The sequence below is a fragment of the Rana temporaria genome, chromosome 2 (genome assembly GCF_905171775.1).
Source record: "Rana temporaria chromosome 2, aRanTem1.1, whole genome shotgun sequence".
Lineage (NCBI taxonomy): Eukaryota > Metazoa > Chordata > Amphibia > Anura > Ranidae > Rana > Rana temporaria.
This window is the reverse complement of record NC_053490.1, coordinates 459,536,355-459,555,443: the sequence shown is the minus strand read 5'-3', so window position 1 is coordinate 459,555,443 and position 19,089 is coordinate 459,536,355. Positions and strand designations below refer to the sequence as shown.

The 19,089-nt window shown below is 43.0% G+C and overlaps 1 protein-coding gene across 3 annotated transcripts in view; it reads right to left on the bottom strand.

Annotated features, from left to right (window-relative positions):
• The window catches only part of ABR (ABR activator of RhoGEF and GTPase), a 612,111-nt gene that overhangs the window by 390,629 nt on the left and 202,393 nt on the right, over nt 1-19,089 (bottom strand). The window contains exon 1 of one of the 3 annotated variants that reach the window (XM_040338589.1): nt 14,943-15,118. The exons of the other annotated variants lie outside the window; for them this stretch is intronic. Within the exon in view, the coding sequence (XP_040194523.1) occupies nt 14,943-14,964 (22 nt within the window). The 5' untranslated portion in view covers nt 14,965-15,118. Of the gene's footprint in view, nt 1-14,942; nt 15,119-19,089 lie in introns of those variants that run through there. 3 annotated transcript variants of the gene reach the window in all.

The following is a 19,089-nucleotide window of genomic DNA, read 5'->3' as shown; positions in this document are numbered from 1 at the left end:
TGCCTGCATGGGTGCCCCCGAGGAAGAGCGCTTCTCCGATGGGGCACTCAAGTAGAGGGACTAGGAGCGCCACTGAGGGACCCCAGAAAAGGAGGATCGGGGTCACACTGCAAAACCAGCTGCACAAAGGAGGTAAGTATGACAAGTTTTTTTTTTGCCTTTAGATATCCTTTAAGGATGTTGAACAACCAGACTATACAGTGTATGGTAAGCTTCATATTTTATAAACACTGCCCAATCAACCTCTCAGTTTCTGGCTAACCAGTCCAGATACAATGGGGTTTACTTACCAAACTTGGAGTGGAAAATATGATGCAGCGCTGCATAGAAACCAATCAGCTTGCAGTTTTTTTTTTTTTTGCCAAAGCTTAATTGAACAAACTGAGGTTAGAAGCTTAAAGTGGATGTAAACCCTCCCTACACCCAGCCTCAGATGATACACAGAGATGGAACAAATCTCCCTACATAGGTTTTATATGTACATCTGTTGTCTTCATATTTATATACGGTTTAGAATGTTGAGATGTTTTTTTTTTAGGAGATTTTCTCTTCCTGGTTAACACAGAGGGTGATGTCTGGGCATATAGCCAAGATAGCTAACATTGCTGATTGGAGGAAAGGCACACAACCCCTCCCATCATAGGCAGAGACTCTCAGAGCTGTTTTGTAATAGGAGCTGCTCTCTGCTACTCTATTTTAGCAACCTCCTTTGACAAAAGATTCAGGCTGCTTTTGTCTAAAAAGTAAAAAAAATTTCAGTTCTCAGGCTGATAACAGAGGAACCGTTCAGAAAAGAGCTATAAGACTTGGCTCATTGAAAAATAACAAAATGCTGGAGATATATGTGCCCAGCTCAAATTTCATGAATCTGGTTTACATCCACTTTAATGGCTACCATGCATACCAACACCAGATTCGGAGTGCTCCAGTTTTAATAAATCTACCCACTTGTGTAGACATCCAAAAGCCCCGAGCCTGCTACTGGGTGCTACCATGTTGGATGTGATGTCAGCAGCCCCAGCACTGTAACACTCTATAGTAATCCTACACACATTTCCTGGCAACTATAGCTGAAGAGAGGGGGCAAAGGAGCTGGGCCAGCACGAAGAGTAATTAGACACTACCAGAAGAGGAGAGAGCTAGGATGAGTAAGCAGGGAAGGGGCCGAGCTAAGGAGTGGGATCTACAAATCTAAATCATTTATAGGAAGGAGAGAGTACTTAATTGTTTGTGCTTCTGCCTGCGATGTTATAAGTTGTGACAGAGTCTCTTTAAAGACAGGTTTTCTAATTCTGAAATAACTTGGCAACACTTGGCTACATATACACAAGAAATTCGTAACCTAAGCAATTTGTACCATCTTCTTTTTTTCAGCCCAGGGAATACCTGAATTTTCCAGAGGAGATCAGTACTTATTTGTATAATTAATAAGTAGTAAAAGCAGAAGGCTCATGTAAAGTGAAGGCAGAGCAATCAATAACTATTCCTCAATGACTGCAGGAAACAGTATGGCAGAAACAGTAAGGACCAATTTTTCTCTGCAAGAGATTTAAAATTTCAGTTTGCATACCAATATAGTCAGTGATGGGTTAAACCGCAAACTACTGTTATGAAAGCAATATTGTCACTAAATAAGGGCACCATTGGGCATAAAGTGCAGGAAACGGATGGTGCCTGACTATACCAACAACAGCCACCCTTTGGAGTCCAGGGCAGGGAGAATGTATTCTGTAAGCCAACAGGCTTGGAATCGGTACTGCAGGATGATTACACAGGTACATTATAATGAAAGGCCTGTATTGTCATCAAAGTTCCCACTTTCTGGATAAAATGTTAGTGATGAGCTTAATCATACATATGCCTCTAGTCTAATATGGAGTCTACTGGTGAGATTCCCCACAAAGTCTTACTTCCCAAGCTGCATTTTCGATTATGAAAAACAAATACAATGTCCAGTGATATGAATGTGACACCCTTGTGCTTGTGCCCATCAATGTCCAACCATAGCGGAAGTCTTCTGGATGGACATAGCGTTAAAGGAGTTGTAAATAAAATATTTTTTTTTGCTGAAATGACTGTTTACAGGGTATAGAGACATAATAGTTAACCGATTCCTTTTAAAAACGATTAAAAAGAGATAGAAAATCAATCATATAATGTACCGGTAGTTTCTAGTTTAGTTTTGGGGTGTTGTTTCCTGCCTCTGTGCTGTACAGAGCCAATACAGGGCAGTGATGGTTTGGAAAACGAAACGGATTGGTGTTGAGGGGTTTTAGACACACAGTAATCACACCTCCTTGATTAGTGACCACAGAGAGAAAGCTCCCAGGACTGTGGTTATCAGGAAACAGACAACCAGGAAGTGTGGAGATCAGAGAAGAATTACAGCAACTTGAGAGCAAAAACGAGGACATGAAAACAGCATTAAAGCGGGGGTTCACCCATCAATTTAACAGTTTGAAAAAGCAGTTACATTCCTGGCATGCCAGGAATGCTAACTGTCACATTGGTTGTGCTCTCAACCAAACTGTCAAACCATCCAATGGCTGGTGTCATAACTGATCACATGTGCAGCATCATGGCAGTTGAAGATTAAACAGAGGCCAAGACGCACCTTAGCAGCCGTCAATCAACTCCTCTTCGCTTAGAAACGCCCATTCCCCGCTCGGAGCCGGAAAACAAGGGCTCATATAACGAGAAGTACAAGTAAAAAAAAAAAAACAGCATATTGCAGATGTTAGCAGTATGCTACAGCTAATGTCAAAAAGTGGATTTTTGGGTGAACCTCCGCTTTAAGGTAAAGGAAGCTATCAAGATAAGCCCAAGAACAAGGCATGTGAACAAAACTTTTCTGCCCTAGTTTTCAGCCTACTTATTATCTGGTTAATATAATTCCAAGGCTGAAATAAATGTCTTTGGGGGAAGTCTTTTTTTCATTGAACATCAACAGTCTGTTCTCCAAAACCCAATGCAGAAAGCTTTTCAATGGCCCCTGGTGAGACATCAGACTGTTGTCATGCGATTCATTCTGCGCTATACAACTCCCAGCTCTGATGCAATGCTCAGAGAATACACGGATGTTTCCTCAAACTCCGTTACAGAGCCTCCCATATGAAGAGGATACTACTGGCAGCTTCAAATATTTGGCAAACAGGACAGTCAACTGCAAAAAAAATATGAATGCCAATGTAAAAATAAGTGATGCCAAGCTTTTAAAACGGTCTTCTAAGTGAGTTTGGATAATTGCACTAGGTTGCAGCATGTCAGTCCCTAATGCCACAGTCTATAGAGAGACAATAGGTGCCATTTTCAGAATTCAGGACATTATATCGCCAATATATACCGTATTTATCGGCGTATAACACGCACCCTAACTTTAAGAGGGAGGTTTCAGAAAAACAAACTTTCCACAGCCCCCTGTGTATAACACGCAGGCACAGTTTACCCTCTATTTTCAGGGTCAAAAAGTGTTATACACTAATAAATAAATACAGTATGTACTTTACAATATTACAAACTGGCGCAATATGGTGGACCAATCACGGGTAAATGATGCTTAAAGCTGGCCATACATGGATTCGTTGTTTCGTTCAACCAACGGCATAAATGAAAAAAAGTGACCCAATTCCCCCATCACCAGTGTCACGGAGACTTCCCCACCTTCAGAATACACAGATAGGTGTTAACGCTGCAATCTTTAGCCTGCACCATTGACCAAGTGTAAAAATACCAAATGGACGGTTGAACAGAATTTGGTCAGTAGACGGTCTTCTGTTTAATCACAGTGGCTAAACATGGTATCGAAATTCAACCAGTCCCTGCTGATCTGGGTGAAGTTTGATCCATGTATAGCTAGCTTAAGAGGAAAGAGTAGCAGTGATGAGTGAATGACTGAAGAATTAGAAGAAGCACTGATGAGTAAATGAGGAGGAGGGGGAAAGGGCAGAACCAACCAGTGAATGATGCTGAAAAAGAGGAAAAAGCAGCTCTGATGAGTAAATGAGGAGGGGGAAAGGGCAGAACTAACGAGTGAATGAAGAGGAAGAAGCAGCACTAGTGAGTGAAAGACTGAGGAGTGGGATGAAGCAGCATTGACAAGTGAATGATGCTGAAGGGGGTATAAGCAGTGCGGACAAGTAAACAATGCTGAAGTAGTTTAAGCAGCATGGACAAGTGAATTATACTGATGAAGCATAAGCAGCATGTACAAGTGACTGATGCTGAAGGGGTAAAAAAAAAAGCAGCACTAATGAGTAAATGATGCCGAAAGGGTATATGCAGCACTGACGAGTGAATGATGCCGAAAGGGTATATGCAGCACTGACGAGTGAATGATGCCGAAAGGGTATATGCAGCACTGACGAGTGAATGATGCCAAAAGGGTATGTGCAGCACTGACGAGTGAATGATGCCAAAAGGGTATGTGCAGCACTGACGAGTGAATGATGCCGAAAGGGTATGTGCAGCACTGACGAGTGAATGATGCCGAAGACATAAAAGTAACACTGATGAGTAAATGATGCAGAAGAGGTCAAAGAAACACTGATGACTAAATGACGCAGACGGAGCAGAGGCAGCACTGACAAGTGAATGATGCTGAAGAGGTCAAAGTAACACTGATGAGTAAATGATGCTGAAGACATGAAAGCAGCACTGATGAGTGAATGATGCCGAGGCGGAAAGGGCGGAACGAGTGAATGATGCTGAAGGGGTAAAAGCAGCACTGATGAGTGAATGATGCTGAAGGGGAAAGGGCATCATTAATGAGTGAATGATGCTGAAATTTTAGCTTGAATCTTTGAGGCGAGAGGCCATCCTCCTTATGCACGGTGGAGGATATCGATCTGGTCACTTATACATACCTGCACTACGTGATTGAAAATTGATTGGATTTTCTCTTTTCCACATTCACTTATGGACTTCTTTTCTCATTGATTTTTAACTTTTTTCATTTTTAGATATTTTTTGTGCTGCACTGTTTATATTGTAATTTTGCTTTGGAACGTTTTATATGAATTTATCCGGAGTACTGGCTTGCAAATTTTTGTATTATATATATTTTTTTCCCAGCGCTGAATACTTTCTATTGTAATGATGCTGAAAAGGCAAAGATGCTGAGAAAGTAAGAGCAGCACTGAAAGGTTAATTGCCATGTACAGTTACAGCTCTTCCAATTTGTGAATAAAAAGCTGGAAGGCCATAATGAAGATGTCATAATGGTAAAAAGAAAGATTTATTTATAAAGATTGTTTGCGATTATAAAAGATAACTAAAAGGCAAATGTATACATAAGTAATTAAAACGCATGTTTATACCAACATGCTTTATATACTGTATACACCCAGTGTATATTAGAGCTAGGCTCCCACCAATCATGGATGTGGAATTAACATAAGGGACTGCAGGGGTAGAGACAGAGAAAACAAAGTGAGACTGTGGTTAGCATTATTATGAAAATATTCAAAACGGCATATGTATAAACATATCTCGCTACAATACAATGACGACAACAACAACGTATAGCTACAAGCACAGATACAAGCAAAAGAAAAGCTATGATGACAAGAGGTTACAATTAAGTCTCAAGCTGGTTATGTACTGTTAAATTGGTATGAAACCAACAGCATAAAAAACTATCAATAAATGATGTATTAGGCTGGGTTCACACTACGGTTTTCCCGTCCGTCAGCCGCATACGATTTATATGAAAAAACGTATGCGGCTGAAACGGACGGGAACGTATGGAACCGCACATATGTACGTTTTCCATTGACATTAATGTTAAAGGAAAACGTATGCGGTTGCCATACTGTTTTAAAAACGACCGCAAAACCGTGGTTGAACACGGTTTTGCGTACGTTTAAAAAACGTTTTGCCAGCAAATCGTACGCACCCGGATGCATCTGGGTGCATACGATTTGCAATGCATTCTCTATCTATACGTTTTCCCGTCCGGGCCCGTACGTTTTCGATACTGAAATCGTATGCGGCTGACGGACGGGAAAACCGTAGTGTGAACCCAGCCTTACATGATCCTCATACTCTCTCATTATGGGGTTTGTTTTCTGTATTCAGCTAAAAACCTGGTTGAGCCTGCTTGTTCATTGACCCTCCCTCCTTGTCTGTGTCCCCACTGCAGCCTGAGATTATGTAGATCAGCCATTGCCACATCTGAGCATGCGCTGGTTTTCAGTTCCTTTCATCGCCTAATTTTTCTTATCTGTGCAGCCCACATTACTACAGAGTCACATATGTGGGCATATACACTCCAAATAAATGACCGCCCACTCTCTCCCTCCTCCTCCATGCCCAATAAACAGCTAAAAACTAGGGGGGCAGGATATTACATGCCGACTCAGGGCTTTTCCTGCAAACCCCCCACGCCAAAGGGAGGACAGAATGGCTTGGTCGGAGGGATTGCCCTGTAAGCACTGTCCTGTGTTGCAGGAAAGAAATTTGCTCTGTGTATGGCCTGCCTTAGCCATACACATTAAATTCCAAAAGTTCACATTTATTAAAAAAAAAAAAAAATGTACAGTGCCTTGCGAAAGTATTCGGCCCCCTTGAACTTTGCGACCTTTTGCCACATTTCAGGCTTCAAACATAAAGATATAAAACTAATTTTTTTTGGGAAGAATCAACAAGTGGGACACAATCATGAAGTGGAACAAAATTTATTGGATATTTCAAACTTTTTTAACAAATAAAAAATTGGGCGTGCAAAATTATTCAGCCCCCATTAAGTTAATACTTTGTAGCGCCACCTTTTGCTGCGATTACAGCGGTAAATCGATTGGGGTATGTCTCCATCAGTTTTGCACATCGAGAGACTGACATTTTTGCCCATTCCTCCTTGCAAAACAGCTCGAGCTCAGTGAGGTTGGATGGAGAGCGTTTGTGAACAGCAGTTTTCAGTTCTTTCCACAGATTCTCGATTGGATTCAGGTCTGGACTTTGACTTGGCCATTCTAACACCTGGATATGTTTATTTGTGAACCATTCCATTGTAGATTTTGCTTAATGTTTTGGATTATTGTCTTGTTGGAAGACAAATCTCCATCCCAGTCTCAGGTCTTTTGCAGACTCCATCAGGTTTTCTTCCAGAATGGTCCTGTATTTGGCTCCATCCATCTTCCCATCAATTTTAACCATCTTCCCTGTCCCTGCTGAAGAAAAGCAGGCCCAAACCATGATGCTGCCACCACCATGTTTCACAGTGGGGATGGTGTGTTCAGGGTGATGAGCTGTGTTTCTTTTACACCAAACATAACGTTTTGCATTGTTGCCAAAAAGTTCGGTTTTGGTTTCATCTGACCAGAGCACCTTCTTCCACATGTTTGGTGTGTCTCCCAGGTGGCTTGTGGGAAACTTTAAACGACACTTTTTATGGATATCTTTAAGAAATGTCTTTCTTCTTGCCACTCTTCCATAAAGGCCAGATTTGTGCAGTATATGACTGATTGTAGTCCTATGGACAGAGTCTCCCACCTCAGCTGTAGATCTCTGCAGTTCATCCAGAGTGATCATGGGCCTTCTTGGCTGCATCGCTGATCAGTCTTCTCCTTGTATGAGCTGAAAGTTTAGAGGGACGGCCAGGTCTTCGTAGATTTGCAGTGGTCTGATACTCCTTCCATTTTAATATTATCACTTGCACAGTGCTCCTTGGGATGTTTAAAGCTTGGGAAATCTTTTTGTATCCAAATCCAGCTTTAAACTTCTCCACAACAGTATCTCGGACCTGCCTGGTGTGTTCCTTGTTCTTCATGATGCTCTCTGCTCTCTGAAAGTAAAGGGGCTGAATAATTTTGCACGCCCAATTTTTCAGTTTATTTGTTAAAAAAGTTTGAAATATCCAATAAATTTCGTTCCACTTCACGATTGTGTCCCACTTGTTGATTCTTCAAAAAAAATTACAGTTTTATATCTTTATGTTTGAAGCCTGAAATGTGGCAAAAGGTCACAAAGTTCAAGGGGGCCGAATACTTTCTCAAGGCAAGGGAATATAATGTTTTTTCACAGCAGTCTGAAAAGCATTACAACCACAATCAATTAGCTGCGAATGCAATGACAGGCTCCTGTAAACTCTTCCTCTAGCTCTCTGCCTGTACCTCTTTATTGGCTTTCAGTTAGAGAACTGGAGGAAATATCAAAGGACGAGTGTACTGCAATGGCAGACGGGACTTGTAGTTCATTCAATCACGGACCTCGAGAGCTCCACTGGTTTCAAATTTGACAGCTAAAAAAAAAAAACACAGCTGTCAATGGAAAGGGGGGGGGGGGGGGCTTATCAGCATGTTACACCCCAAATGTGGTTGTAACACGTCGTTAAATGTGGAATTAGCCGTTAATGGTATTTCCTAAAAATATACAGATATCTTTCATGCTTAGCCAAACGCATGTTCTATTCTGTAGACTACATGCTTAAATTTTTATACTGATGATATTTCACCTCAAGATTGTATACGCTTTTTCTTGCTAGCTTTAATGATGTTAATTTTAGAGCCAAGCCCCCCCCCCACCCTCCTCCTCTGTACTGACCAATGGCAATCTCCCAGCTCCTCCTTCTCCAATATTATAGTAATTAAAACCCATAGCTGGATGACACACCGATCAAATCCCAACAGCTACAAGCACAGTAACGGGCTGTGCCCTCTTCCGTCCCTGATAGACACACAATATACACACACACACACACACAATATGCGCACACACACACACAATATGCGCACACACACACACACACAATATGCGCACACACACACACACACAATATGCGCACACACACACACACACACACAATATGCACACACAGTATACATACACACACTGAGAAGGTACTGTAGAGGTGGGGCAGCTATATTCTTGGGATTTTTATACCACAAGGATGTCGGACTCTGTAAGGGACATTTCAGGGGCAGATGTAAAAAAAAAACAAAAAAAAAAAACTGATTTTTACATACTGTCCCTGGTTTTACTGAGGCTGGCAACCCTGATGGGGCCCTCTAGTGGCATGGGGCCCTCGGGCAGTGCCCGAATGGTCAGTCCGCCCCTGCTTCCCTCTATGACAGCCAATATATTGACAGAATCTCTGGCCCTCAAAGCAAGGAAGATGTTGCACTGAATGGCTATACCATAATTCCTTATGCCTTGAGCACAGTAAAAATCCATTTAGAGTAGGAAAGGTTAATAAAGATTCGAGGCAGAGATGAGCAGAATGAGATCTTGTGTTTGCATGATAAGCGTGGGAGGACTATAATTATTTTCAAAAGAATTCTCTCAAAAAAAAAAAAAAGGTTTCTGATTTAACTGTTTAAAGAGCTAAAAGGAAATGAAAATTGTGCCAAAGCTTTATGGCATGCATGAAAAAAGAAATCCTGCCACCACAGCAAAGACAGAAGATCTCACTGATACCTGCTGGGGGTTCACCTATTTTTTTATTGTGAAGCTTAGTTGCTGAAATTCTATCAAGAACAAATTTAGAGACATGATTATTATTGCCGAGTATTAGGTTCAGAAAAAAATGAAGCCATATGATGCCTAGTAATGACACTGGAATGACTTTACCACAACACTGACTGACTCACTAACCCAAGACTATGAATGTCGTCCCCCGTCTGTTTGTTTTATGGGTCGTGATGCAAATAATGCATTTGGCCTTGCGCTTCTTGTGGCAGCACACTCTGAACAATGGTGTTCTCAATGACACATAACCAGCATGTCTAGTGGGTCACAAACTTGCAGAAGAACTCCAGCCTAACAGAAAAGCACAATGCGGTTTACAATAAAGAACGGATTTATTCGCCAAGTGTAACCACTCATCACCTTTACTTTGCTAGAGGAGCCATTATGAGACTACAGTCCCCAAAACGCTCAATGTCATCGAGTGTTGGCTCCTTCACTTGACAGATGTCATCGTTTAGGCTCCATTCACACTTGTGCGACTTAGGACTCGACTAGTGAGACCCAAAGTCGCAGGACATGTGAAATGCCATGTATCTGTGGAAGGGGCCATTTGGATTTTTTTTTTTTTACCAACAGTGGCTGCAGCCGATGATTCCCGTATTCTAAAGCCTTGTACACACGATCGGACTTCCATCTGACAAATACGTGGAATTTTGTCCGAAGGGCGTTGGCTGTGAACTTGTTCTGCATACAGACCGCAGAACTTTTTCAGCCAACATTCACAAAACGACCTGGTTTTTCAGCTCTTTAGCGACACCCTTTGGGCAACTTCTGCCAATGTTGTCTGATGGTTAGCATGCCTGTTTATACTTTGGATTTTAGTCAGACGGACTTGTGTACACAGGTTTGGATAATTCAACGGAACACATTTGTTGATTTGTAGATCCTCGTAGATCGCCTCGGGTATCTAACCCGGAAGTGGGAGCAGGTACCTGTCAAAAGCAGGTACCTGTAAACAAGCGGAGCTTTCCCTTTAGGGTGGAGCTCCACTTTAAAGTGCTATTAAATTCCAAACCCAAAAATGCAATATAAAAGGCAGCTTACCAATAATTAGATGTGGTGGCTTCATTAGTTGTTTATTTATTTTTTTGTGTTTTTTTGGTGTGTTTTTTTGGTGTGTTTTTTTGGTGTGCTTTTTTGGTGTGTTTTTTTCACCTGATGATCTAGCCCAGGGGTGCCCAACCAGTGGCCCGGGGGCCACATGTGGCTCGCGACCTCCTGCTCTGGGATGGCTGGTTGGCAAGCCCAGATTGCAGGTTGCTGACCTGCCATAAGAGAACATCAGTGTTGTAAATGAAGCCGGCGGTAGAGGAAACAAGCGGCTTTTCAGAAAATGCACCACACCTGCAGGATAGACATCTATGGCAAAGTGCAGCTAACCGGTGGAAAACCTCAGGAACACTGCGCCACAATAGACTGCAGACCATCAGTGTGGAAGCAGCCTTAGGCCCCTTTCACATGATCGGTCCGACCAAATCGGACCCTCCATTCACCTCTATGGAGCGGCAGATATAAACAGACTTTTGTCTGTTTACACCTGCCTACCTCCAATCCGATATGCTAAAAAAAAGTGGATCTGTCCCCTTCCATCTGATTGGATCAGAGGGACCATAGAGTAGATTGGGCTGTCTGTGTCTGCTTTTGCATGTGCAGACTGGACACAGACCTGTCATCTGCTCACTTCGCTCATTGTGGCCCGCAACTGGTTACCAAGTTGCTTAAGTGGCCCTTAGCCATTAAAGGTATGGCACCCCTGATCTAGCCAGTACAGGGGGCACCATTGGACAGCAGCATTGACAGTCTGTAGGAAGGTAGTGTTAAATGTACTAGCGGATTTAAATCTGCCAACAAATTAAAGCCAAACTCACACTTTATAATTGGTTACAGCCAAAAGGTTTATTCCTTTTGGGATAAAGCTTTTACATGAATAAAAGCTGATCTTTGCAAGCACCCCTGCCAGTGGTAAATTGTTTATCTCATTCCTGTAAACTGATAATTCTGGAACAGAGCTTGTTCTTTTGAAAAACAGACTTACTGGTTGGATCACCAGATTAAAATAGACAAAAGAAAGCCAAAAAAAATACAGCCATCACATAAGAATTGATATGCTGCAATATAATAAAGTAAAGTTTGCTTTTGGGTTTAATACCACTTTTTTTTTTTTTTTTTGCTTAATTTCTGCTGTAGAAAAAAAAACATATGTCTGCTATAAAGATAACAGCAGGCATTCCTAGAGTTATAATGGCCAGACAGGGGGCAGTCCTCCTCTTGGCTGTATTTATCCCTAAGGGGATATTGTATCAAAATCCAACCACTTCACTGCAATTAAAGAGCAAAAGAAATGTCTTATAAACGTCTAGAATGTGATCACCGTGTGGTTTCAAGTAGCAGGGCAGGTACAATTACATAAGATGCACATTACACATTCATCGGTTCTCCAGGGGCAGCAACTTCATAATCACCACGAAAAATACAAGATTCCTTCATCAGCAAATATGAAATAAATGCTTTTATCATTTCTAATCTCCAAATAGAACCTATGTGTGGTCACGTGATTACCAGGGCTTCTGCTGGAGATTGGTATTTTAGCACCTATTGAGCAGGCATGGTCCACGGTTATCATAATAGATGCCATGCAGCAAAAAGAACACCATACCCACAGTGAAGCCTGGTGGTGGCAGCATCATGCTTTGGGGCTGTTTTGCTTCAGCTGGAACAGGGCCTTGGTGAAGGTAGAGGGAATTATGAACAATTTCAAACACCAATCAATATTGGCACATAACCTTTCCAGTCGATCGCCTGTCCACTCCTAAAGCACAGTGCGGCTCCCGCATGAGCACTGAGGGCCCGGCCGTGAAGCCGAAAGCAGTCATGGCCAGGTGCCCACAGTCTGAATGGAGGCGTGGGCAGAGGGGGGGGGGGGAGGAGGAGCGACGCTCCGGGCTGCCGCGTTGCTGGACAGTGGAGCAGGTAAGTGTCTGTTTATCAAAAGCCAGCAGCTACACTTTTTGTAGCTGCTGACTTTTAATAAACAAAGTCTGGAACTCTGCTTTAATGTAAAAGTTATCCAATCTTCTAATCAAGACAAACTATTTGCCTTATCTTCACCGCCAGCTTTAAGGGCCCATTCACACTATTTTGAAGCACGTTATGCCACAAATAATAAACTGTAGAGAAGACCTAAAGACTGGGGATTCCATGAGCAAATAGGCTTAAGAAGAACTTAACGACCCCCAACAGATCCTTTCTTCCTTGTATACTGTAAAGCCATAGAGAGTCTCATAGGTTGCTATGGACAAGAGGAACTAAACTTCCTTTAGTTATTTTTATACACAAAATCCCACCTCCCTATTAGGCTTACTCTAATGATGGAGGGTGAGAAAATGCAATAGAGGAATCCTGTTGGTTGTTATGAGCAAGAAGAACAAGTATTCAAACGTTTGATCAGAAAGCAAGAAAAATCACTTCACTGCAGTATGTGCTATAAATTGAAAGTAATATATCTGTGCTCTAATCCTGTGTGCCTCCATCTTGCTTGCCTAATAACATCGGGTAATGCCAGGAGTTTAAGTCTATGAAAATCAAAAAGCTTGAGGTGGCCCCACCAGGTCCATAAGCTTGAGGTGGCCCCACCAGGTCCATAAGCTTGAGGTGGCCCCACCAGGTCCATAAGCTTGAGGTGGCCCCACCAGGTCCATAAGCTTGAGGTGGCCCCACCAGGTCCATAAGCTTGAGGTGGCCCCACCAGGTCCATAAGCTTGAGGTGGCCCCACCAGGTCCATAAGCTTGAGGTGGCCCCACCAGGTCCATAAGCTTGAGGTGGCCCCACCAGGTCCATAAGCTTGAGGTGGCCCACCAGGTCCATAAGCTTGAGGTGGCCCACCAGGTCCATAAGCTTGAGGTGGCCCACCAGGTCCATAAGCTTGAGGTGGCCCACCAGGTCCATAAGCTTGAGGTGGCCCACCAGGTCCATAAGCTTGAGGTGGCCCACCAGGTCCATAAGCTTGAGGTGGCCCACCAGGTCCATAAGCTTGAGGTGGCCCACCAGGTCCATAAGCTTGAGGTGGCCCACCAGGTCCATAAGCTTGAGGTGGCCCACCAGGTCCATAAGCTTGAGGTGGCCCACCAGGTCCATAAGCTTGAGGTGGCCCACCAGGTCCATAAGCTTGAGGTGGCCCACCAGGTCCATAAGCTTGAGGTGGCCCACCAGGTCCCATAAGCTTGAGGTGGCCCACCAGGTCCATAAGCTTGAGGTGGCCCACCAGGTCCATAAGCTTGAGGTGGCCCACCAGGTCCATAAGCTTGAGGTGGCCTGTCAAGTCCACCAAAGTACATACACTAACATTACTGGTAAGGTGTAGGCACCTTTAAATGTTTGCTAGTACCTGGCCTGGTCTTCAAATCAGTCCATGGTTGTACAGCAGCCCATGGATCATAGTCCCAGGCTGTAAGATGGGCCTCGACGTTTAAACAAAAGTGAATTGAAATATTGTCCCTTCCCAGGACTTTGACTGTTATCATTCAGATGTCAAATGCCAGAGCCACTATGTTTGTTTGACACTTGAATGACTGGGAGGGGGTCTCAATGTAGACTTGGAGAGATTAGGACCTAAATATGGTCTGGGTCCCTGTTCTGACTCTGGTGTTCTCAGGAGGACAATAGAGATAAAATAAGCAGTACACAGCAGGTATACAAGCTGGTGTGAATGGGAAGATGCTGAGCCAAGCAGCATTGTGTGTAATGGCCTTTGTCAGATGTTTTCTGGTGCAGGTTTTATTTCTTTCTACAGGCCCAAAGCTTTCTGAAGCTCATTCTTCCAAACAGTGCATTCAAATACAAAGCGGACATGACTAAATAACCATTCATTTTACATATGTATAAATTCATGCCAAGTTTCCTCAGGACTTCTCTTATAACATTACCCTTTAAGATACATTATAATCATAAAAAAAATAGGCACCTTTCTGGGACCTGTATGTGTAATCTGGATGCACAATATATAAAATAATATATTATGGTATAGAACGCGCCATCACTACGTTTGAAGGCAGCTTGCACCCCACCAGGGAGTTTAAACAGAAAGTCATCTAATAGTGAGAGCAATCATCTGCATGGCTGACTCTGGGGTGAGATTCATGTCACCACATCGTACACAAATACAGTCGCTGTTTATAACATGGGAACGGAGGGCCTGGGTACTCGGGGAATAAATAAAGGTCCGCTCCAAGAAATGCACAAGTACCATGTAATCTCCAGCAATTTACAAGTAAAACAGCCTTTATGGCTGAGAATGCCACCATGTCAACCAATTAAGCAGTCTATTATTAAAAACATGTGGTATCTACCGGAGATCAGGTCACATCGCCGCTCATTATTAACCAGATCGCTTTGAAATGTAGACCTGCATCCCCCCTCACACATGACTGATCAATGAATCATGGAAGTAGTAGATTGTGGTGCATGCAGGGGCCTCACTCACCCTGGTCCTGCAGCCACTCCATTAATTGTTCCCTGGAAGGTAGCTGTAGATTTTCCCTATACCAGCCATTCAATCCTTTCCCTGCTGGCACCTTCACATCACTCCCAGTACACACATCGGATCCGTGGGTAGAGCGGAGATGAAGAGAGAGCGAGTGTCGTCCCTGTCTGTTTATCTGCTTGTCTGGGAGATGAGCCTGGATGTGAGTGGAAAGGAGGGGGGGGGTTGTATGGGCCAGGAGCTGGTCAATTACCGGCACAGGGGGCTCTCTTGGGGATGCCTGTTAGAGTGTGCAGGGGCGGGGACCTCAGGGAGGATGGAAAAGGCTTATGGAGTACTACATGATGGATACGGGAGCAGCAGTATTAATATTAGATTCCACTTAACAATACAGCATAGGCTGATGTGTACTGCCTGGTTTTACAATCCTACGAGGAGAAGCGGATAGCGATTCTGTGCCTGCTATACGGCCAACATCCCAGCAATCCTGTATCCAAGACAATGCAATGCAGCTAGAGGAGCTCTCCATGGTCCTGACCACACTGGACTGTCACTAGCACAGTACTGATAGGAAGGGAAAGGGGAGAATCTTCCCCTTATAATCAAAACTGTAGTAAACACACAGCAGTGGAACGCCAAGTATGTGGAAAAAAAACGCAATCGCTGGAGAAAAGCAGCCGAACACCCCTTCATTACTTACAGCGTGTAATAGAACAATTGTTTTCTAACAGGTTAAGATCATTCATTAAGAATATCAAAGACGCCGCTATAAAAAAAACACAAATCGAAACAGACATTTTCTCACTCCCAGCCAGCGAAGCTGAACACATCCAGTTTTACTGCAAGTGACATCCCTGCCCCAGAACAATCACACAGCACAACTGTGAGGCCCCGTACACACGACCGAGTTTCTCTGCAGAATTCAGCCAGAAACTCGATCGGAGCTGAAATCTGCCGAGAAACCCGGTCGTGTGTACACTTTCGGCCGAGGAAGCCGACGAGTTCCTCGTCGAGCCAAATAGAGAACATGTTCTCTATTTCCTCGTTGTTCAATGAGGAAAGTTGGCTCGGCGGCTTCACACAGAACTCGACGAGCAAAACGATGAGTTTTGCCCGTCGAGTTCCTCGGACGTGTGTACGGGGCCTGAGACTTTTGTTTCAGCGACTAACCCACACAATGCACCTGGCAGCCAGAAATCACCTCAGAGGTGCCTGAAAGGTTAACCACTTGCTTACTGGGCACATATACCCCCCTCCTGCCCAGGTGAAATTTCAGCTTTCGGCACTGCATCGCTTTAACTAACAATTGCGCGGTCGTGCGACGTGGCTCCCAAACAAAATTGACGTCCTTTTTTCCCCACAAGTAGAGCTTTCTTTTGGTGGTATTTGATCGCCTGTGCGGTTTTTATTTTTTGCGCTATAAACAAAGAAGCGAGACAATTTTGAAAAAAATACAATATTTTTTACTTCTTGCTATAATAAATATCCCAATTTAAAAAAAAAAAAACATTTTTTTTTCTCAGTTTAGGCCGATACGTAGTATTCTACATATTTTTGGTAAAAAAAAAAAAAAAAAATCGCAATAAGCGACTGGTTTGCGCAAAAGTTATAGCGCTTACAAAATAGGGGACAGAATTATTTTTTTTTAATTATTTTTTTTTACTAGAAATGGCGGCGATCTGCGATTTTTAATGGGACTGCGACGTTATGGCGGACACATCGGACACATCGGACACATTTTTGGCGCCATTCACATTTATACTGCGATCAGTGCTATAAATATGCACTAATTACAGTATAAATGTGACTGGCATTGAAGGGGTTAACATTAGGGGGTGAGGAAGGGGTTAAATGTATCCCTGCTTAGTGTTCTAACTGTAGGTGGAGGGGGGGTGACTGGGGGGGTGACCGATCTGTGTCCCTATGTACAAGAGACACAGATCGGTCTCCTCTCCAGAGACAGCACCGCTGTCTCTGTGTAAAACGGCAATGAGAGATGATCTCATATGTTTACATATGAGATCCTCTCTCATTGGCCGCACAGATCGCCTCGCGAACGGCCACTCTGATTGGCCGTTCGCGGCGATCTGTAATTGGCTGTGTCCGAGGGACACGGCCAACACAGATTTTCCCCGCAGCGCGCTCTGGAGCGCGCGCGGGGAACGCCCAAAGGGGCGGCCGTCAATTGACGGCAGTTTGGAAATTGGGATCCGCACTGCAGCCGTCAATTGACGGCAGGCGGATCCCAAGTGGTTAAAGGCCCGAACACACCATACGAAAATCACAAGTAAAAGTTTGTCCGAACGAGCGACCTGACGATTTTCGGATTGTTATTACAGTGCTTTAGACAACCAATTCCGATTTTTCGTATGACAAAAGCTGGATGTGCAGACTATTACATTTTTGTCGGATGTGAACACAACGTCCGATTTTCATTTAATTAGTATGCTTTTTGTACGAAAAGAATCGTAAGCGTAAGGCTGGCTATACATTATACACATTTCTTCTATCGATTTTCTTTATACAAATTTCTTCTATTGACTTTTAGATTTACCAAAACTATAGAATATGAGGTCAAATCTAAACACTTTTTAATTTGTGTGCAATCAGGCAGGCCCTTGTACTACATAGTTGAAGGTAAATCTAAAGGAAATGGAATAAGAAAATTGTATGGTGTATGGCCAGCTTTAGACTACGCATGCTCAGAGACGAAAGAGAACATACAAAACTATTCAACACATTACGTCACTCCTGAAGTTGAATTCTGTCATACAAGAATTTTTGTATGGCGAGTAACCTCTTCACTTTCCACACGAGACTAGCATGCAACAAAAAATGGACGACCGTTTGTCTTAAAAACTGATAGGGTTAGATTCATAGAGAGTTACGCCGACGTATCAGTAGATACGCCGTCATAACACTGAATCTACGCCGTCGTAAATTTAAGTGTATTCGCGAAACCAGATACGCTTAAATTAGGCTAAGATACGAGCGGCGCAAGTCTCCTACGCCGTCGTATCTTAGGGTGCACATTTACACTGGCCGCTAGGTGGCGCTTTCGTCGATTTCAGCGTAGAATATGCAAATGAGCTGGATACGCCGATTCAGAAACATACGTGCGCCCGATGGATTTTTTTACGTCGTTTGCGTAAGGCTTTTTCCGGCATAACGTTACTCCTGCTATATGAGGCATAGCCAATGTTAAGTATGGACGTTGGGACAGCGTCGAATTTTGCGTCGTTAGCGCAAGTTGTTCGCGAATAGGGCTTTGTGTAAATTATGTTCACGTCGAAAGCATTAAGAAGAAAAATGTTACTGCGCTGATCTAATTATCCAGAGGTATTTAATCTCTGGGAATATGGACATAAGTGAAATATCAGGGCCACAATGTACCCAATCTTAAGTGTGAATAACCTGAATACAAACAATAAAAAATATAAGAAATATATGAGTCATACAAATGTGACACAGTGATTTCAAACTTAAATCATATATCTAGATCAGTGTGTCAGCATACAATCCATATGCCACACTGCTTCTATGAGAAAAATGGCTGTTGCTGCTACTGACCAACCAAATAGTGAAAACAATACGAAAGATATTACAAAAAAAATATTATATATATGTGTGTGTAAAAACACAATATGCAGTATGCCAACTGCACCGTGAGTTGTCCAATAACCGATATTAGAGCAAAATAAAAATAAATATCAATAAAAGTGAAATAATTATCAAACAACCATACAAATGTGCAATGTGCTGGCTGCACTTAAAAATAGTCCAAATGACAGGCAATCTTGCTCTTATACAATAGGTTCCAGCAAACACAAGGTTCAATGTTGGTAATGCTGTGTACAGGAAAGTGCCGCTATCTCTTCCACCCGACAAAGATGTGCCACCATCACCAATGGTTAAAATCAACACTCACCAGACCCCAGATATTATTAGGCTCCAAAGTGGTGTCTTTTCTTTGTCGGTCAGTGGGTGTTGCCTCCTTTTCCCTTTTACAAGGTGTCATCAATTCCTCAAAAACAAGGGGCTCATCATGGTGTAGTATATTAAAATATGTATTTATTTAAAAAAGGTAAAAAAATATAACACTTACAATATAAAGTGCCTCTGACCGGCACTGAGTGTCTTTGGCAGT